The sequence below is a fragment of the Cherax quadricarinatus genome, chromosome 10, assembly GCF_038502225.1.
Source record: "Cherax quadricarinatus isolate ZL_2023a chromosome 10, ASM3850222v1, whole genome shotgun sequence".
NCBI classification, from domain to species: domain Eukaryota; kingdom Metazoa; phylum Arthropoda; class Malacostraca; order Decapoda; family Parastacidae; genus Cherax; species Cherax quadricarinatus.
In genome coordinates, this window is record NC_091301.1 from 37,511,762 (window position 1) to 37,534,733 (window position 22,972).

Sequence of the window (22,972 nt, forward strand, 5' to 3'; positions counted from 1 at the left end):
AAATACCATCGAAATACTATTGTCCTACAGTCAGCTGCTGCTGTACCACTGTCAGCTGTTGCTGCAACACCATCAGCTGCTGCTGCACCACAGTCAGCTCCTGCTGTACCAAGGTCAGCTGCTGCTGCACCACCGTCAGCTGTTGCTACACCACCATCAGCTGTTGCTGCACCACCGTCAGCTGTACTACTCGAAGATGTGGAAGGACTGTTGTTGGTGTGGCTTAATGAGAAACAATTACATGTACCGAGAAACAATTAACCCCAGAGGGTTAGCCACCCAGGATAACCTAAGAAAGTCAGTGCATCATCGAAGACTGTCTGACTTATTTCCATGGGGATCCTTAACCCTTAAATGGTCCAAATGTATATATATGTTCTCTCGCGTAGCACCCCAAACGTATACGGTGGACCCTCGAGTTTTGGCGGCATCGACTTTCGTGAAATCCGACTTTCGGCAAGTTTTCTTGGCGAAATTTGGCCTCGCGGTTCGTGATTAGACTCGTGATTCGGTGACCATCCGGTACCCGTCCGCTCGTCACTGCGCACACAAAGCCAGTCTCCCACGCCAATCACGCTCAGTGTACCATTGTTTACCAACACGTGACCATCACCCCGCAGGTTCATACGTAATAATCCATTGTTTTTTGTGATTGCAACTGCTAAATAAGTCACCATGGGCCCAAGGAAAGCTAGTGCAAGCCCTTTGGTAAAGAAAGTGAGGAACATGATCGAATTCAAGAAGGAAATAATTGAAAAATATAAGAGTGGAGTGCGTGTTACAGAGCTTGCCAGGATGTATGGCAAACCCCATTCAACCATCACTTCGATCGTAGCGAAAGGAAAGGAAATAAAGTGTGCTGTTGTTGCAAAAGGGGTAGATATGCTGACAAAAAGGAGATCACAAATCCTCGAAGAAGTGGAGAGGTTATTATTGGTGTGGATTACCGAAAAACACTTCGCAGGAGCTAGTGTTAGGCAGTTGATAATATGTGAAAAGGCAAGGCAGTTGCATGACGATCTTGTAAAGAAAATGCCTGCAATAAGTGGTGATGCTTGTGATTTTAAGGCCAGCAAAGGTTGGTTTGAGAGATTTAAGAAACGTAGTGGCATTCACAGTGTGATAAGGCATGGTGAGGCTGCCAGTTCTGACAAAATTGCAGCTGAGAAGTTTGTACGGGAGTTTAAGGAGTGCATAGACACTGGAGAATTCAAACCCCAACAAGTGTTTGATTGTGACGAAACAGGCCTCTTTTGGAAGAAAATGCCAAAGAAGACCTACATCACGCAGGAGGAAACGGCACTCCCAGGACACAAGCCTATGAAGGATAGGCTTACTCTCATGTTTTGTAGTAATGCTAGTGGGGATTTTAAAGTGAAGCCTTTACTGGTGTTATCACTCTGAAATCCTGGAGTGTTCAAGAAAAACAGTGTCGCCAAAAGTAATTTGTGTGTGATGTGGAAGGCTAACAGTAAGGCATGGGTCACAAAGGATATTTTCCTAGACTGGTTTAATGAAGTGTTTGGCCCCAGTGTGAAGAAATACCTCCTGGAAAATAAACTGTCACGCAAGTGCCTCCTGGTAATGGACAGTGCTCCTGCTCTTCCTCCAGACTTGGAAGAGCAAATAATGGAGGAGTTTAGTTTCATCACAGTGAAGTTCTTGCCCCCTAATACAACTCCTCTCCTCCAGCCCATGGACCAGCAGGATATTTCAAACTTCAAAAAACTCTACACAAAAGCAGTGTTTCAAAAGTGCTTTGAAGTGACATCAGACACAGAATTGACCCTAAGAGAGTTCTGGAAAGATCACTTTAATATCCTCCATTGCATACACCTTATAGGTAAGTCTTGGGAAGGAGTGACTTCCAGGACTTTGAACTCTGCTTGGAGAAAATTGTGGCCAGAATGTGTAGAAGAGAGGGATTTTGAAGGGTTTGGGGCTAACCCTAAGGAGCCTATGCCAGTTGTGGAATTTATTGTGGCATTGGGGATGTCCCTGGGGTTGGAGGTGAGTGGTGAGGATGTGGAAGAGTTGGTGGAGGACCACAGGGAAGTGCTAACCACTGAAGAGCTGCAAGAGCTTCATCTGCAACAGCAAGAGATCACAGCTCAAGGAACTGCTGCAGAGGAGGAGGAGGAAGAGAGATGGAGGAAGGTGCCTTCTTCAAAGATTAAGGACATTTGTGCAAAGTGGACTGATGTGCAAACGTTTATGGATGAACTTCACTCTAACAAAGCTGTTGCTGTATTGGCAACATGTACAATGACAGAGTTGTGTCCCACTTCAGACAAATCTTAAAGAAACGCCAGAAACAGAGCTCTCTGGACAGATATTTTGTGCGACAGGGTTCCGGTGACTCTCAAGTTGTTCCCAGTGCCAGTGTCTTTAAAAAAGAAAGAAGGGAAGTAACCCCAGATAAGAACTTCATATCTAAAGTCCTAATGGAAGGAGATTCTCCTTCCTAACAATAGTGTACACCTTCCTCCTATCCCTTCCTCCCATCTTCCATCCACCCAGAAGTCTTCAGTAAAGGTAAGTGTAATGTTATTATTATTTTTTATATGCATGTACTTGATTTCTCATTGTTTTCAGTATGTAAATCTTTATTTAATTTGAAAAAAAAAATATTTTATTTTAATATTTTTGGGTGTCTGGAACGAATTAATTTTATTTCCATTATTTCTTATGGGGTAAATGGTTTTGCCATTCGGCAATTTCAAGTGGAGTCCTGGATTTTTGGGGTTATCTTAGGTAATTTACACCATGTATAATTGTATTTACGTATGTGTTCCTGTGAGACAGAGACAGATAGAGACAGAGATAGAGACAAAGAGATAGAGATAGATACAGACAGACAGATGGAGATAGAGACAGCCAGTCAGCCAGCCAGCAGCCGGCCAGCCAGGTGGCCAGCCAACTAGCCTGCCGAACATGTATTACACATTCCAGAATTGTTTCTTTTTACTTAGGGCATAGGTTATAGGGCATTCTGGCAGGATGACTACCAGTGGTACCAAAATTGAAAGGGTGTTGCACGAATGTTGCACATGGGTTATTATCAAAGTTTTTATATTTCTGCGACCACTTGTCGCCATATCCACCTCAAAACCACTAAACTTGGGGTCAACATCACTTTCCTCATAAAAGGGGAGTGTTAATATGACATGACATCAGTGAATCCTTAGCGTTTGCCGTGCTGTTTGCTGTAGCTGGAGCTCAGTTTAACTGGTGCTCCCACAAAGTACTAAGTGGTCCCAGATTTTTTTAATACTGCGGACACTGAGTGTTAAGACCCAGTCTATGCTGACCAGGCATCTCAGGTCAATCGTGCCAAATTTGGAGGCAGGAAAAATAAAATGTAAATATGCATTTGGAATGCTAGCAGTAAGAACGTATATATACGTTTGGACCGTTTAGGGGTTAAAATCTTATTTTCTCTTTTAGTTCAGAATGGTATCTCCAGTTAAGCAAGTGAGAAAGAAGACCATTAGTGCTGGCACTAGGACAGAAGTGAGTGCTGCTGCTGCTTCATATGGATCTTCCTCACTGGCTTGCCAGGTTAGTAGAGGCAACTAGGGGACTCTCTTGAACCTGTATTACAGTAGACCCTTATATTACACAGTAGTTACGTTCCTGAAAATGCTGTGTTAGATAAACTGAAGAACTTATGGGAAAAATAGGGTTACATTCCTGGGAGCTCCAAAAAAAACAAACAACTTTTTTTTTAGACCTCTAGATCTTACAAAAATAAAAATGAATATGTAATTTTTGTTCATTGTTGTGATATATTATGTTGTTTTTACTGCTTAAGACTGCAAATACAACAGAAGTAATAGTATTCTTATGTTAAATTGTGGGTGCTGGTGTTTGTTGATGATTGTGAAGAGAGTGGAGAGTTATGCTGTGGCTCTACTGGGCTGAGGTGGATGGTAGAGGTTCTGGTACTGAAGTCGATGGTTGTACTGAAGGTGCATAAATTCGCTAATGAATCTCTGGGTTGTTTACTCTGCAGTACATTATACAGCTGACAGTAAGGCATCAGCTGCTCTAGATACCATTTCAGAGCACAGCTTCTAGATTTGTTAGGGTTCTCTTCAGTGAAAAAGTCAAACTTTAAGTCAGTAAATCAAGTCATTTAGTCAGTCAAATCAATCCGTAAGTCAGTCAAGTAAATCATTCAGTAAGTCAGTCAAGTAAGTCAATCAGTAAGTCAGTCAAGTAAGTCACTATGTCAGTTAAGCCAAATAAGTCTGTAAGTCAGTCAGTAAGTCAGTCAAGTAAGTCAAGTAAATCTGTCAGTTAAGTCTGTCAGTAAGTCTGTCAGTAAGTCAGTCAAATAAATCAGTCAAGTCAGTCAGCTATTCATCACAAACTCATATATTTACCTCATTCTTTTTAATTGTGCAAACTCATGCTTCATTAAGGCCATAGGCTCTCTCTTGTCTAATATCTCTATTTTCTTCATAAGACTTAAATGCTTATGCTTTTTCTTTGCCACTTTCGGCAACACTCATATGCTTACTGGGTGCCATGATTGCTTGGCAGATACATGATATGGGAATTAACCCTTTCAGGGTTTCCGACATACTAGTATGGCTTACACACCAGGGTTATTGACGTACTAATATGCCTAAATTCTAGCACCTTCAAATCTAGCGAGAGAAAGCTGGTAGACCGACATATGAAAGACTGGGTCTATGTGGTCAGTGTGCACAGTATAAAAAAAATCCTGCAGCAAAAAACTTTGACTGTGTTTTTGATTTAAAATAGCAACTTTGCACTGTATTTTTGTATGGTATTTATGGTTTATTCTAGATTTCCTGGTCTAATTTTATAGAATGGAAGACATATTACAGAAATTGAGATGATTTTGATTGGTTTCACAATGAAAAGTACCTTGAAATTGAGCTCAAAGTAGCAGAAATGTTTGATTTTTGCCGAAGTTCAAAAGTAAACAAATCATGTCACGTGTCCACACATCAACTGGTGAATCTGATATTCTTTCACAAGTGCGCTGATATTATTTATACCATTTCTACACTAATGCAGTAGTCTGCATAACAGTAATTCTTCAATTTTTTTGTGAGAATAAAAATTCAAAGTGTAAAGAAAAAGAGGGGCCTGGGACGTGACTAATGAACAGAGGAAATGTTATTTTAGTGCCTGGAATGTCTGTCTTGTTTATTCTGGACCCTATTTGGAAATTTGCATCTTTTGAAATTTGTGTGAAATTGGCAAAATTGCTAATTTCTGACCACTTTATTGGATAGTTGAAATCGGTAAATGGGTGATTTCTTATACTCATTCGATAGAAAAAAATGGAGTTCTAGCGAAATGGTTATGATTTTTATCGACTAGTGCACTGGAATTGTCCGAAAATAGGGCTCAATGTTCACGAAATTGCCGATGCGTAAACATCATCAAGACCGCTAAATTCGTGAGAGCATAATTCCGTAAGTTTTCCATCAATTTTCATACTTTTGGTGTCATTATGACCGGGAATAGATTCTCTATCTTTTCATAAGATTTTTTTTTTTTTTTCTCAAAAAATTTTCGACCCTGAGAACAAGTTTAGGAGAGGGCCTCTTGACCCTGAAAGGATTAAAAGATCAAAACACAGTTCACAAACACAGCTCCTAGGAGAGAATGGTACTGGACACATATTCAGGAAGACTGGGATAGGGGTGGCAGGGGATGGCAATAGGTCTTCCCCTTCTAACACAATGGTCTGGCCCACAACAAGGCAGCAGCCTGAGCTGGGGAAATTTTTTCTCTGCCCATAAATGGAACCATGTTAAGTTAATTTTACAAAGTGCACTAAAATTGTGCTTCGATTTTTCAGTAGTGCATTAACCAAAACGTGCCAAATAAATCCATGTAATATAAGGGTCTACTGTATTATTTATACTATTATATTATTATTATTATTATTACATTAATATTATATTATTTTATTATTATTATTATTATTATTATTTTTATTATTATTTTTATTATTATTATTATTATGTTACTGTACAGATGAGTGGCTTGTGTAATTTCGCCCACATTACATTACTCTTTAACAAATCACTAGAAACCAACACACACCTGACATTGCTCAGGATAGCAAGGGTTACACCAATACTCAAAGGTGGTGATCTAGCAGATGTAAACAACTATAGACCAATATCAAACTTGCTTTTACTATCCAAAATCTTTGAGAAACTCATACACAAGAGATTATGCTCCTTCATAACATCACAAAGCATCCTCAACCCCAGCCAGTTTGGCCTCAGGAAAAATATATGTATTTTATGTAGGTAGTAGGTTGGTAGACAGCAACCACCCAGGGAGGTACTACCGTCCTGCCAAGTGAGTGTAAAACGAAAGCCTGTAATTGTTTTACATGATGGTAGGATTGCTGGTGTCTTTTGTCTGTCTCATAAATATGCAAGATTACAGGTATGTCTTGCTACTTCTACTTACACTTAGGTCACACTACACATACATGTACACATTTATTTATACACACTCATCTGAGTTTTCTTTGATTTTATCTTAATAGTTCTTGGTCTTATTACTTTTCCTTTTATATCCATGGGGAAGTGGAATAAGAATCTTTCCTCCGTAAGCCATGCGTGTTGTAAAAGTCAACTAAAATGCCGGAACAATGGGCTAGTAACCCCTTTTCCTGTAAAGATTACTAAAAAGAATAAGAAGAAGAAAATTGTCAAAGTGGGAAGTCTGAATGTGTGTGGATGTTGTGCAAATGATAAGAAAGAGATGATTGTGGATGTTATGAATGAGAAGAAGCTGGATGTCCTGGCTTTAAGTGGAACAAAACTGAAGGGGGTGGGAGAGTTTAAATGGAGAGGAATAAATGGGATTAGGTCAGGGGTTGCAAATAGAGTTAGAGCTAAAGAAGGAGTAGCAATAATGTTGAAGGATAAGCTATGGCAGGAAAAGAGGGACTATAAATGTATAAATTCAAGGATTATGTGGAGTAAAATAAAGATTGGATGTGATAAGTGGGTTATAGTAAGCGTGTATGCACCTGGAGAAGAGAGAAGTGTAGAGGAGAGAGAGAGATTTTGGGAAATGTTGAGTGAATGTGTGGGGAGTTTTGAATCAAGTGTGAGAGTAATGGTGATTGGGGATTTCAATGCTAAAGTGGGTAAAAATGTTATGGAGGGAGTAGTAGGTAAATATGGGGTGCCAGGGGTAAATGTAAATGGGGAGCCTTTAATTGAGCTATGTGTAGAAAGAGATTTGGTAATAAGTAATACATATTTTATGAAAAAGAGGATAAATAAATATACAAGGTATGACGTAGCACGTAATGAAAGTAGTTTGTTAGATTATGTATTGGTGGATAAAAGGTTGATGGGGTAGGCTCCAGGATGTACATGTTTATAGAGGGGCAACTGATATATTGGGTCATTATTTAGTTGTAGCTACAGTTAGAGTATGAGGTAGATGGGAAAAGAGGAAGGTGGCAACAACAAGTAAGAGGGAGGTGAAAGTGTATAAACTAAGGGAGGAGGAAGTTCGGGTGAGATATAAGCGACTATTGGCAGAAAGGTGGGCTAGTGCAAAGATGAGTAGTGGTGGGGTTGAAGAGGGTTGGAATAGTTTTAAAAATACAGTATTAGAATGTGGGGCAGAAGTTTGTGGTTATAGGAGGGTGGGGGCAGGAGGAAAGAGGAGTGATTGGTGGAGTGATGAAGTAAAGGGTGTGATAAAAGAGAAAAAGGTAGCTTATGAGAGGTTTTTACAAAGCAGAAGTGTTATAAGAAGAGCAGATTATATGGAGAGTAAAAGAAAGGTGAAGAGAGTGGTGAGAGAGTGCAAAAGGAGAGCAGATGATAGAGTGGGAGAGGCACTGTCAAGAAATTTTAATGAAAATAAGAAAAAATTTTGGAGTGAGTTAAACAAATTAAGAAAGCCAAGGGAAAGTATGGATTAGTTAAAAACAGAGTAGGGGAGGTAGTAGATGGGGAGATGGAGGTATTAGGTAGATGGCGAGAATATTTTGAGGAACTTCTAAATGTTAAGGAAGAAAGGGAGGTGGTAATTTCATGCACTGGTCAGGGAGGTATACCATCTTTTGGGAGTGAAGAAGAGCAGAATGTAAGTGTGGGGGAGGTATGTGAGGCATTACATAGAATGAAAGGGGGTAAAGCAGCTGGAACTGATGGGATCTTGACAGAAATGTTAAAAGCATGGGGGATATAGTGTTGGAGTGGTTGGTACTTTTGTTTAATAAATGTATGAAAAAGGGGAAGGTACCTAGGGATTGGCGGAGAGCATGTATAGTCCCTTTATATAAAGGGAAAGGGGACAAAAGAGATTGTAAAAATTATAGAGGAATGAGTTTGCTGAGTATACCAGGAAAAGTGTATGGTAGGGTTATAATTGAAAGAATTAGAGGTAAGACAGAATGTAGGATTGCGGATGAGCAAGGAGGTTTCAGAGTGGGTAGGGGATGTGTAGATCAGGTGTTTACATTGAAGCATATATGTGAACAGTATTTAGATAAAGGTACGAAAGTTTTTATTGCATTTATGGATTTAGAAAAGGCATATGATAGAGTGGATAGAGGAGCAATGTGGCAGATGTTGCAAGTATATGGAATAGGTGGTAAGTTACTAAATGCTGTAAAGAGTTTTTATGAGGATAGTGAGGCTCAGGTTAGGGTGTGTAGAAGAGAGGGAGACTACTTCCTGGTAAAAGTAGGTCTTTGACAGGGATGTGTAATGTCACCATGGTTGTTTAATATATTTATAGATGGGGTTGTAAAAGAAGTAAATGCTAGGGTGTTCGGGAGAGGGGTGGGATTAAATTATGGGGAATCAAATTCAGAATGGGAATTGACACAGTTACTTTTTGCTGATGATACTGTGCTTATGGGAGATTCTAAAGAAAAATTGCAAAGGTTAGTGGATGAGTTTGGGAATGTGTGTAAAGGTAGAAAGTTGAAAGTGAACATAGAAAAGAGTAAGGTGATGAGGGTATCAAATGATTTAGATAAAGAAAAATTGGATATCAAATTGGGGAGGAGGAGTATGGAAGAAGTGAATGTTTTCAGATACTACTTGGGAGTTGACGTGTCGGCGGATGGATTTATGAAGGATGAGGTTAATCATAGAATTGATGAAGGAAAAAAGGTGAGAGATGCGTTGAGGTATATGTGGAGTCAAAAAAACGTTATCTATGGAGGCAAAGAAGGGAATGTGTGAAAGTATAGTAGTACCAACACTCTTATATGGGAGTGAAGCTTGGGTGGTAAATGCAGCAGCGAGGAGATGGTTGGAGGCAGCGGAGATGTCCTGTCTAAGGGCAATGTGTGGTGTAAATATTATGCAGAAAATTCGGAGTGTGGAAATTAGGAAAAGGTGTGGAGTTAATAAAAGTATTAGTCAGAGGGCAGAAGAGGGGTTGTTGAGGTGGTTTGGTCATTTAGAGAGAATGGATCCAAGTAGAATGACATGGAAACCATGTAAATCTATAGGGGAAGGAAGGCGGGGTAGGGGTCGCCCTCGAAAGGGTTGGAGAGAGGGGGTAAAGGAGGTTTTGTGGGCGAGGGGCTTGGACTTCCAGCAAGCGTGCATGAGCATATTAGATAGGAATGAATGGAGACGAATGGTACTTGGGACCTGACGACCTGTTGGAGTGTGAGCAGGGTAATATTTAGTGAAGGGATTCAGGGAAACCGGTTATTTTCATATAGTCGGACTTGAGTCCTGGAAATGGGAAGTACAATGCCTGCACTTTAAAGGAGGGGTTTAGGATATTGGCAGTTTGGAGGGATATGTTGTGTATCTTTATACGTATATGCTTCTAAACTGTTGTATTCTGAGCACCTCTGCAAAAACAGTGATAATGTGTGAGTGTGGTGAAAGTGATGAAAGATGATGAAAGTATTTTCTTTTTGGGGATTTTCTTTCTTTTTTGGGTCACCCTGCCTCGGTGGGAGACGGCCGACTTGTTGAAAAAAAAAAAAAAGAATCATGGAGGAGTGCTAAACCCATAGGGATTATACTGCACCTGGAATGGGTGCATGGAAGGTATTCAGACTCAGTTCAGGGAACTGAAGCACAGATCCAATTCCCTAGATCAAGAGCCCCTCACCAGCATCAAGAAACCTCTCTTGTGGGGGTTCAGGAGAAATAAAAGCACAAATAATGCAATTATAAACATGCTAGACCTACTATACACAGCACTTAAGAAAAATGAATATCCACTTGGACTCTTTATCGACCTTAGGTTAGGTAAGGTTCATCAGGAAACATGACAAGTGTTTTCTGACACGGGTCTTTGTCAGATGATGACCCACCATTGGAGCTTTTGGCCATCTGATCGAGGACTTCCGCTGGCTTACTGGTCCACCCCTTTAAAAATTTTGGTTTTAGTTATAATCATTTTTTTTTTTTATCAAACTTAACCCTTTGGGGGTCGCCAGGCCCTCTCAGAGACTTGTTCTCAGGGTTGCCAAAATTTAAAAAAAAAATTATTTTTTCTTATGAAAAGATAGAGAATCTTTTCCCGATCATAATGGCACCAAAAGTATGAAATTTAATGGAAAACTTACGGAATTATGCTCTCGCGAAGTTAGCGGTCTCGACGATGTTTACGTATTGGCAATTTTGCCCACTTTGAGCCCTATTTTCGGCCAATTCCAGTGTACTAGTCGACAAACATCATAACTATTTTGCTTGCACTCCATTTTTTTCATCGAATGAGTACAAGAAACCACCCATTTACCGATTTCAACTATCTAATAAAGTGGTCAGAATTTAGCAATTTTGCCAATTTCACACAAATTTCAAAAGATGCCATTTCCGAATAGGGTCCAGAATAACAAGAAAGACATTCCTGGCACTAAAATAACAAGTTCTCTGTTCGTTAGTCACATCCCCAGGGCCCTCTTATATTTCTTTGGCTTTCCACTTTGAATTTTTATTTTCACAAAAAATAGAAGATTTACTGTTATGCAGACTACTGCATTAGTGTAGAAATGGTATAAATAATATTAGCGCACTTGTGAAAGAATATTAGACTCACCAGTTGGTGTGTATTGGACACTTGGCATGATTTGTTTACTTTTGAACTTTGGTAAAAATCGAACATTTCTGCTACTTTGAGGTCAATTTCAAGGTACTTTTCATTGTAAAACCAGTCAAAATCATCTCAATTTCTGTAATATGTCTCCCATTCTATAAAATGAGACCAAGAAAACTAGAATACAACAATAAATACCATACGAAAATACCGTGCAAAGTTGCTGTTTTAATCCAAAAACACGGTCAAAGTTTTTTTTTTCTCATTACGCACTGTGTGCTGCAGGATTTTTTTTTATACTGCGCACACTGACCACATAGACCCATTCTTTCATATGTAGGCCTACCAGCTTTCTCTCACTAGATTTGAGGGTGCTAGAATTAAGTAGTACTAGTACGTCAAAAACGCTGGTGCGTAAGCCATACTAGTACGGCCGAAATCCCCAATGGGTTAAGCCAGCTTTTTACACAGTAAACCACAGCATCCTGCTCCACAAACTTGATTACTACGGTATAAGAGGCCATGCATATATCAAGTCTTACTTTACTAATAAACAGCATTATGTCTTTATTAAGGACACAACCTTCTCAACAAGATCCCTGGACACTGCCGTACCACAGGGAAATGTTCTTGGGTCCCTACTTTTCTTTTTATACATCGACCTTCCAAATGTCTCACAACAACTTAACCCTTTTACTGTCCAAATGTAGGTCTATGTTTTCACTGCTAGCACTCCAATTGTAGATCAACATTTTATTTTTCCTTACTCCAAATTTGGCATCATTGGCCTGAGATGCCTTGTCAGTATAGAATGGGTCTTAACACTCGGTGTGTGCAGTATTAAAAAAAAAAAAAAAGTTAGGACCACTTGGTGCCTTGTGGGAGCACCAGTTCAGTTGAGTGCCAGCTAGAGCAAACAGCATGGCAGATACCAGGGATTCACTGATGCCATGACATATTAACACTCTCCTTTTATGAGGAAAGTGATGTTGACCTCGAGGTGGCTTTGAGATGGATGGCTTTGAGATGGAGGTGGCCACAAATGGTTGAGGTAATACTAAAAAAACCTTGATAATAATAATTTTTTTTTCATCAAACCGGCCATATCCTACCGAGGCAGGGTGACCTAAATAGAAAAACAAAAGTTTCTCTTTTTAACTTCTGTAATCTGTACAGGAGAAGGGGTTACTAGCCCCTTGCTCTTGGTATGTTAGTAGCCTCCTACAATACACATGGCTTACGGAGGAAGATTTCTGTTCCACTTCCCCATGGAGATAAGAGAAATAAACAAGAACAAGAACTACATGTCCTCCATCACAAATCCGGCATCATTGGGACCTGTAGTGTGCCGGATTACAGAGTGGTTAAGTTAGAATACACTTATTAAAATTAACCAACTTGACTTACACAAAGTTCATTGAACATTGGCAAAAATCAAACATTTACGCTACTTTGAGCTCAATTTCAAGGTACTTTTCGTCATGAAAGCAATCAAAATCATATCTATTTCTGTAATATATCTTCCATTCTATCAAATGAGTCCAAAGAAATGAGAATACATCCATAAAAACCATACGAAAATATACTGCAAAGAGGCGGCTAATAGCTGAGAAGTTAACTCCCTTATTTATCATCCGTCTTTTTTATTTTTGTTGTACGTTAAGAAGTATCTTTCCATCATACATTGCCCAAGTTTCAATGAGATAGCCCAACAAACAACCGAGAAAAAAAAAATATTTACCAAAAATCATATATGGCAAGCCCAGGCCAGGTACTGGAAATATGTCACTTTGTCTGACTTTTCTGGGTTATCCTAGGTTCTCTATACATACACTGCTATGTATGATAATCTATGTAACTGTATTTGTGTATACCTGAATAAACTTATTTACTTCTAGTCTGTCAACTGAGTACAAGAAACTGCCCATTCACTTATTTCAACTACCCAATAAAGAGGTCAGAAATTGGCAGTTTGGTCGATTTCACACAAATTTCAACAGATGCCAATTTCAAAATAGGGTCCAGAATAAACAATGCAGACTTTCCTGGCACTAAAATAACATTTTCTCTGTTCATTAGTCACGGCTACAGGCTCCTCTTATATTACTCTTGCTTTTCATTTGGAATTTTTATTCACAAAAAAACAGAAGATTTACTGTTATGCAGACTGCTGCAATATTGTATAAATAATGTCAAGCCATTCTTGACTCCGTACTGGAATTTAGACTGGCAGGCTGACAGGTATTGGACGGTGACGTTATTTGTTTACTCTTGAGCTTCGCTATTTATGGTCTGATTTCTTTAATTTTTGGTGTATCTTTCTATCATACATTGCCCAAGTTTGAATGAGATAACCCAACAAACAACTGAGAAAATAATATATTAATAATAATAATAATAATAATAATAATAATAATAATAATAATAATAATAATAATAATAATAATAATAATAATAATAATAATAATGATGATATCTTTATTTACTACACGTACTTGAGTCCTGGAAATGGGAAGTACAATGCCTGCACTTTAAAGGAGGGGTTTGGGATATTGGCAGTTTGGAGGGATATGTTGTGTATCTTTATATGTGTATGCTTCTAAACTGTTGTATTCTGAGCACCTCTGCAAAAACGGTGATAATGTGTGAATGTGGTGAAAGCGTTGAATGATGAAAGTATTTTTTTTGGGGGGATTTTCTTTCTTTTTTGGGTCACCCTGCCTCGGTGGGAGACGGCCGACTTGTTGAAAAAAAAAAAAAAGTACATGTACATGGTATACAGGCCTAGCTGACATCAGTGACATACTACTCTATAGAAAGCCGCTTGTTATGCAGTGTATTTCAAGAAAATTAGGTCAGTGTCCCAGGATAACACCCACACTAGTCCGCTAACACCCAGGTACCATTTACTGATGGGTAAACATAGACAACAAGTGTAAAGAAACACGCCTATGTTTCTACCCTGGCTGGGAATCGAATACACCTACCATCCGACTTACGACCGAGTTCGGTTCTGAGTAACCGGTCGTAAGTCAAATTTTACTACTGAATATCAACAAAACATTTTTGTAATGACTTTATTTTATTGTTTTATTTGGTATTTCATGTTTTCTATACTATAAGGTTTAGGATAAACACTGTGTACAACACAAATAGTTGTTTATTTCCCAGAAATTTGGCATAAAAAAACACGGTCTTAAGTCGAGTGGTCGTAAGTCGAGCAGGTCGTAAGTTAGATGGTAGGTGTATTTACCAAAAATCATATATGGCTAGCCCAAGCCAGGTACTAAAAATAAGCCACGTTGACTTTTTTTGGGTTATCCTAGGTTCTCTACACATATGCTGCTATGTGTGATAATCTATATAGAGAAAATAACTTTTTTGTTTCATGTTTATGGTGCAGTACGAGTGTATATCACAGTTAGCCATGTGCTACCTGGAGTTTACCTGGAGAGAGTTCTGGGGGTCAATGCCCCCGCGGCCCGGTCTGTGACCAGGCCTCCTGGTGGATCAGAGCCTGATCAACCAGGCTGTTGCTGCTGGCTGCACGCAAACCAACGTACGAGCCACAGCCCGGCTGATCAGGAACCGACTTTAGGTGCTTGTTCAGTGCCAGCTTGAAGACTGCCAGGGGTCTGTTGGTAATCCCCCTTATGTATGCTGGGAGGCAGTTGAACAGTCTCGGGCCCCTGACACTTATTGTATGGTCTCTTAACGTGCTAGTGACACCCCTTTTCATTGGGGGGATGTTGCATCGTCTGCCAAGTCTTTTGCTTTCGTAGTGAGTGATTTTCGTGTGCAAGTTCGGTACTAGTCCCTCTAGGATTTTCCAGGTGTATATAATCATGTATCTCTCCCACCTGCGTTCCAGGGAATACAGGTTCAGGAAGCTCAAGCGCTCCCAGTAATTGAGGTGTTTTATCTCCGTTATGCGCGCCGTGAAGGTTCTCTGTACATTTTCTAGGTCAGCAATTTCACCTGCCTTGAAAGGTGCTGTTAGTGTGCAGCAATATTCCAGCCTAGATAGAACAAGTGACCTGAAGAGTGTCATCATGGGCTTGGCATCCCTAGTTTTGAAGGTTCTCATTATCCATCCTGTCATTTTTCTAGCAGATGCGATTGATACAATGTTATGGTCCTGATACAATGTTATGGTCCTTGAAGGTGAGATCCTCCGCCATGATCACTCCCAGGCCTTTGACGTTGGTGTTTCGCTCTATTTTGTGGCCAGAATTTGTTTTGTACTCTGATGAAGATTTAATTTCCTCGTGTTTACCATATCTGAGTAATTGAAATTTCTCATCGTTGAACTTCATATTGTTTTCTGCAGCCCACTGAAAGATTCGGTTGATGTCCGCCTGGAGCCTTGCAGTGTCTGCAATGGAAGACACTGTCATGCAGATTCGGGTGTCATCTGCAAAGGAAGACACGGTGCTGTGGCTGACATCCTTGTCTATGTCGGATATGAGGATGAGGAACGAGATGGGAGCGAGTACTGTGCCTTGTGGAACAGAGCTTTTCACCGTAGCTGCCTCGGACTTTACTCTGTTGACGACTACTCTGTGTTCTGTTAGTGAGGAAATTATAGATCCATCGACCGACTTTTCCTGTTATCCCTTTAGCACGCATTTTGTGCGCTATTACGCCATGGTCACACTTGTCGAAGGCTTTTGCAAAGTCTGTATATATTACATCTGGATTCTTTTTATCTTCTAGTGCATTTAGGACCTTGTCGTAGTGATCCAATAGTTGAGACAGACAGGAGCGACCTGTTCTAAACCCATGTTGCCCTGGGTTGTGTAACTGATGGGTTTCTAGATGGGTGGTGATCTTGCTTCTTAGGACCCTTTCAAAGATTTTTATGATATGGGATGTTAGTGCTATCGGTCTGTAGTTCTTTGCTGTTGCTTTACTGCCCCCTTTGTGGAGTGGGGCTATGTCTGTTGTTTTTAGTAACTGTGGGACGACCCCCGTGTCCATGCTTCCTCTCCATAGGATGGAAAAGGCTCGTGATAGGGGCTTCTTGCAGTTCATGATGAACACGGAGTTCCATGAGTCTGGCCCTGGGGCAGAGTGCATGGGCATGTCATTTATTGCCTGTTCGAAGTCATTTGGCGTCAGGATAACATCGGATAGGCTTGTGTTAACCAAATTTTGTGGCTCTCTCATAAAAAATTCATTTTGATCTTCGACTCTCAGTCTGGTTAGCGGCTTGCTAAAAACTGAGTCATATTGGGACTTGAGTAGCTCACTCATTTCCTTGCTGTCATCTGTGTAGGACTCATCTTGTTTAAGTAGGGGCCCAATACTGGATGTTGTTCTCGACTTTGATTTGGCATAGGAGAAGAAATACTTTGGGTTTCTTTCGATTTCATTTATGGCTTTTAGTTCTTCCCGCGATTCCTGACTCCTATAACATTCCTTTAGCTTGAGTTAGATGCTTGCTATTTCTCTGACCAGTGTCTCCCTACGCATTTCAGATATATTGACCTCTTTTAGCCGCTCTGTTATTCTTTTCCGTCGCCTGTAAAGGGAGCGCCTGTCTCTTTCTATTTTACATCTACTCCTCTTTTTTCTTAGAGGAATAAGCCTTGTGCATACATCGAGTGCCACCAAGTTAATCTGTTCTAGGCATACTTTGGGGTCTGTGTTGCTTAGTATATCTTCCCAGCTTATATCGGTTAGGACTTGGTTTACTTGGTCCCACTTTATGTTTTTGTTATTGAAGTTGAATTTGGTGAATGCTCCCTCGTGACTAGTCTCATTATGTTGGTCTGGGGCTCCACACATACATGTCTGAACCTCAATTATGTTGTGATCTGAGTATATTGTTTTTGATATGGTGACATTTCTTATCAGATCATCATTGTTAGTGAAGATGAGGTCTAGTGTATTCTCCTGTCTAGTAGGCTCTATTATTTGCTTGTTTAAATTGAATTTTGTGCAGAGATTTAAAAGCTCGTGTGAGTGTGAGTTTTCATCAGAGCTGCCTCCTGGTGTTATTACTGCAACAATATTATTTGCTATATTCCTCCATTTTAGGTGCCTTAAGTTGAAATCCCCCAGGAGCAAGATGTTGGGTGCAGGAGCTGGAAGATTTTCCAGACAGTGGTCAATTTTTAACAGCTGTTCCTGGAATTGCTGGGATGTTGCATCCGGAGGCTTGTAGACTACCACAATGACTAGGTTTTGGTTCTCGACCTTTACTGCTAAAACTTCCACTACATCATTTGAGGCATTTAGCAGTTCTGTGCAAACAAGTGACTCTGCAATGTACAGGCCAACCCTCCCCTTTTGCCTGTTCACTCTGTCACATCTGTATAGGTTGTAACCTGGGATCCATATTTCGTTGTCCAAGTGATCCTTTATGTGGGTCTCAGTGAAAGCCACAAACATTGCCTTTGCCTCTGCAAGCAGTCCACGGATGAATGGTATTTTGTTGTTTGTTGCTGGCTTTAGACCCTGTATATTTGCAAAGAAGAATGTCATCGGACTGGTGGTATTGTTGGTACTGGGGGGGGATTTTTTTTTCCGGCATTAGTATCTGTATCTGTTGGTTTGGAGTGGAGGCCATCGACTGTGGTTCCACTCCAAGAATGACTGGATTTGGTGTACGATTTCTCTAATATAAGCCCCAAGACAGGGATAGGAGAAGGGTACTTGTATACCATATATCTTCTTCATACCTCCGTCGAACTGCTCAGTGTTATGCCAAATATTATTCATTCTGGAGTATTTAACATGTTTTATGTTATTTATATTGTTTCTTATGTCATATTAAATCAATTGTGATAGGCAAATAAACTGTAGTGTTGATATTAGCGTAATAATAAAGCATATTCTCCTGCTTCATGAGACAGCTCATGGCAACCGACATTGGCTTCAAAGTCACCTTATCTTTAATGGATAATGTACTGTGTAGGTGCTTTATATAATAAGAAGCATTTCTTTTATTCATTGGAACCATGGCTAGGGCTAAAAGTAAGCAGGTTAAAACAATAAATGGAGAAAAAGAAATTGGAATGACTTATGCAGCAAGTAGCGCCACCAAACGATACCAGCAGGTTGGTGTGGCGACCCTGGAAATTTGAAATTATACTAGCCAAAATTAGTGCCGAATAACTGAAGGAACCGAATAACTGATTGCCGGATTTGTGATAACGGACCTGTAGTAAGAAAATAGAAGAAAACTTAGAGGGGTATGTATATGTATGCTTGTACATGCATGTGTAGTGTGACCTAAGTGTAAGTAGAAGTAGCAAGATATACCTGAAATCTTGCATGTTTACGAGACAGACAAAAGACACCAGCAATCCTACATCATGTAAAACAATTACAGGTTTTCATTTTACACTCACTTGGCAGGATGGTACTACCTCCCTGGGTGATTGCTGTCTACCAACCTACTACCTAGGAATAATATACAGTGGACCCTCGGTTATCGGCCGTAATCAATTCCAGAAGGTCGGCCTAAAACCGAAAAGGCTGAAAACCGAAATAATATTTCTCATAAGAATTAATGTAAATCCAGTTAATCTGTTTCAGATATCCAAAAATATTAGCAAAAAATACACTTTTTAAAGATTAACATACAGAAAACATACAGAAAACAATGAGTACGTACATTCATTACTTTCCTTAAAATATTTTTAGTCTTAATGTAGGACGAGAGGTGAGTAGTATTTATTTGTAGGAAGTCAGTCAGTGCAGGGAGTGTAGCCTTCCTGCTACACTCCCTGCCTTTCTGCTACACTCCCTGCATGCCTGCTACACTCCCTGCCTTCCTACTACATTCCCTGCCTTCCTGCTACACTCCCTGCCTTCCTGCTACACTCCCTGCATGCCTGCTACACTCCCTGCCTTCTTGCTACACTCCCTGCATGCCTGCTACACTCCTTGCCTTCCTCCTACACTCCTTGCTTTCCTGCTACACTTCCTGCATGCCTGCTACACTCCTTGCCTCTGTGCCTGCCTGCATTGAATTCTATCATGTTTCTCACTTTCTTTACCAAAGGAACTTTACTAGGAACTTTCTTTGGGGCCATGGTTACTTATTTTGCAGTTGCACTTAATCAATAATCACCAAAAACAATGGATTATAGCGAAATGTTTGGATGAATGAGCAGAAGCTTCTTCACTCACCCAGAGAGAGAGCCACACTCTCTTAGGAAAGTGTGAGTGGCTGGCAGGGGACGCATTTAGTACGGCCGATAAGCAAAATAATTGCCGATAACCGGAAACCGAAAAACCGACCAATAAGCAGAAAGGCCAATAACTGAGGGTCCACTGTATATAACACAGGTTGGCCAACACTAATCTGGCAATCAGTTACCCGCTTCCATCAGTAATCCGGCACTAATTTCGGCTAGCATAATTTCAAATTTCATCATTATACTGACTCAGAAATTATGCAGATGGTTGTAAATCCGGCACACTACAGGTCCCAGTGATGCCAGATTAGTGATGGCCAACCTGTATAATATGTCTTTATTTCTACTAGTGCATGTGAAGGGTGTACAGGCCTATCTGCCATCAATGACATACAGTGGAACCCTGAGTTTTGGCCGTAATCCGTTCCAGGAGCTAGGCCTAAACTCGAAACGGTCGAAAGGCGAAGCAATATTTCTCATAAGAAATACAGTGGACCCCCGGTTCGCAATGCCATCGGTATCCGATAAATCTAGTATGCGATACATTCTAATGCAAAAATTTTGCCTCGGTTCCCGTTAAAAAATCCGGTATACGCAATTCGTCTGAGACGTGTCCACGTGTGGCCTGAACTGCCCTGTCTGTGCCAGTGTTTATAAGCCAGCCAGTGTGCTCGCATCTAAGGATACATTCGGTACATTCCATATTATCAGAGTGTTTGTGGTGCTTGTTTCTGCAAAATAAGTCACCATGGGCCCCAAGAAAGCTTCTAGTGCCAACTCTTTGAGAAAAAGGGTGCTAATGACTGTTGAAATGAAGAAAGAGATAATTGCAAAATACGAAAGTGGAGTGCGTGTGTCGGAGCTTGCCAGGTTGGATACAAAATCCCAATCAACCATCTCTACTATAGTGACCAAGAAAACGACAATCAAGGAAACTGTTGTTGCAAAAGGTGCAACATGATTACGAAACAGCGACCGCAAGTGTTAGAAGATGTTGAGAGACTGTTATTGGTGTGGATAAATGAAAAACAGGTAGCAGGAGATAGCATCTCGCAAGTGATCATTTATGAACAGGATTTAATTGAGAAAATGCCTGCAACTAGTGGTGATGTGAGTGAATTTAAGGCCAGCAAAGGATGGTTTGAAAGATTTAAGAATCGTAGTGGCATACATAGTGTGATTAGGCATGGTGAGGCTGCCAGTTCAGACCAAAAAGCAGCTGAAAAATATGTGAAGGAATTCATGGAGTACATAGACAGTGAAGAATTGAAACCTGAACAAGTGTTTAATTGTGATGAAACAGGCCTGTTTTGGAAGAAATTGCCAAGCAGGACCTACATTACACAAGAGGAAAAGGCACTCCCAGGACATAAGCCTATGAAAGACAGGCTTAATCTTCTGATGTGTGCCAATGCTAGTGGTGATTGCAAAGTGAAGCCTCTATTGGTTTATCACTCAGAAACTCCCAGAGAGTTCAGGCAAAAGAATGTCCTCAAGGCTAATTTGTGTGTGCTGTGGAGGGCAAACAGTAAGGCATGAGTCACTAGGGACTTTTTCTATGACTGGTTACACCATGCATTTGCCCCCCAATGTGAAAAATTACCTAATTGAAAATAAATTAGACTTTAAGTGCCTCCTGGTATTAGACAGTGCCCCTTGTCATTCTACAGACTTGGCAGAGCGACTTTCTGCAGACATGAGCTTCATTAAGGTCAAGTTTTTACCTCCTAATACCACTCCTCTCCTGCAGCCCATGGACCAGCAGGTCATTTCCAACTTCAAGAAACTGTACACAAAAGCTATGTTTGAAAGGTGCTTTGAAGTGACCACAGACACTATTGACTCTAAAAGAGTTTTGGAAGGATCACTTTAATATCCTCAATTGTGTAAGCCTTATAAGTAAGGCTTGGGAGGGAGTGACTAAGAGGACCTTGAACTCTGCTTGGAAAAAACTGTGGGCAGAATGTGTAGACAAAAGGGATTTTGAAGGGTTTGAGGCTAACCGTGGGAATCCTATGCCAGTTGAGGAATCCATTGTGGCATTGGGGAAGTTTTTGGGGTTGGAGGTTAGTGGGGAGGATGTGGAAGAGTTGGTGGAGGAGGACAATGACGAACTAACCACTGATGAGCTGCTAGATCATCTTCAACAGCAAGAGGCCAGACCTAAGGAAACTGCTTCGGAGGAGGGGATAGAGAAATTGAAGAAGTTGCCTACTTTAAAGATTAAGGAAATGTGTGCAATGTGGCTTGAAGTACAAACCTTTTTTTGATGAAAATCTTCCTCACACAGCTACTGCAAGCCATGTTGGCAACCTGTACACTGACAATGTTGTGAACCTCTTTGGAAAGTCATAAAGGAACGAGAGGTACAGGCCTCTATGGACAGATGTTTTGCGACAGACATCTAATGACTCTCAAGCTGGTCCTAGTGGCATTAAAAGAAGAAGGGAAGTAACCCCGGAAAAGGACTTGCTACCTCAAGTCCTAATGGAAGGGGATTCCCCTTCTAAACATTAACAACTTCGACACTCTCCCCTCCTCCCACCCCATCAATCATCACCAGATCTTCATTAAAGGTAAGTGTCATGTATTCTATTGTTAGTAGAGTACTACAAACTGTGCATGTCTTCTTCAGTTTGTGTGCATTAAACTTAATATTTCATGTGGAAAAAGACACTTATGTACAGTTCAGGACATTTATTAGAGGAGACGTTTCGCCACGAGTGGCTTCTTCAGTCCTAATCTGATTAGGACTGAAGAAGCCACTCGTGGCGAAACGTCTCCTCTAATAAATGTCCTGAACTGTACATAAGTGTCTTTTTCCACATCTTGTCGGTATCACCATACCGACATACTTTTGGGTGTCTTGCACGGATTAATTTGATTTCCATTATTTCTTATGGGGAAAATTGATTCGCTTTTCGATAATTTTGGGTTACGATGAGCTCTCAGGAACGAATTAATAACGCAAACTGGGGGTCCACTGTAATGTAAATGCAATTAATAGTTCTTGCTCTTAGTGCTTTTCATTTCATATCCATGTAGAAGTGGATTAAGAATCTTTTCCCCCGTAAGTCATGCATGTTGTAAAAGTCAACTAAAATGCCAGGAACAATGGGCTAGTAACCCCTTTTCCCGTATAGCTTGCTAGAAAGAAAATGAAGAAAACCGTTAAAGTTGGATGTTTGAATGTGCGTGGATGTTGTGCGAATGATAAGAAAGAGATGATTGTAGATGTTATGAATAAGAAGCTGGATGTCCTGGCTTTATGTGAAACAAAGCTGAAGGGGGTGGGAAAGTTTCAGTGGGGAGAAATAAATGGGATTAGGTCAAGGGTTTTAAATAGAGTTAGAGCTAAAGAAGGAGTAGCAATAATGTTGAAGGATAAGTTATGGCAGGAAAAGAGGGAATATAAATGTATAAATTCTAGGATTATGTGGAGTAAAATAATGGTTGGATGTGAAAAGTGTGTTATAGTAAGTGTTTATGCACCTGGAGAGTTTGAAGTATAGAGGAGAGAGAGATTTTGGGAAATGTTGAGTGAGTGCATGGGGAGTTGTGAACCAAGTGAGAGAGTACTTGTGGTTGGGGATCTCAATGCTAAAGTGGGTAAAAATATTGTGGAGGGAGAAGTAGGTAAATTTGGGGTGCCCTGGATAAATGGAAATGGGAAGCCTTTAATTAATTGAGCTATGTGTATAAAGTGGTTTGGTAATGAGTAATACATATTTTATGAAAAAGAGGATAATAATAAGTATACAAGGTATGATATAGCA

General features: G+C 40.3%; 1 protein-coding gene and 1 long non-coding RNA gene across 4 annotated transcripts in view; one reads left to right on the forward strand and one right to left on the reverse strand.

Moving 5' to 3' along the window:
* mus81 (mus81 structure-specific endonuclease subunit) overlaps positions 1-22,972 on the forward strand; it is a 355,921-nt gene that overhangs the window by 43,698 nt on the left and 289,251 nt on the right. Inside the window, exon 3 of one of the 2 annotated variants that reach the window (XM_070083779.1) lies at positions 3,448-3,561. The exons of the other annotated variant lie outside the window; for it this stretch is intronic. Coding sequence (XP_069939880.1) covers positions 3,448-3,561 — 114 coding nt within the window. The remainder of the gene's footprint in view (positions 1-3,447; positions 3,562-22,972) is intronic. 2 annotated transcript variants of the gene reach the window in all.
* LOC138852519 (uncharacterized) overlaps positions 1-22,972 on the reverse strand; it is a 389,852-nt gene that overhangs the window by 15,867 nt on the left and 351,013 nt on the right. The gene's annotated exons all lie outside the window — the stretch shown is intronic.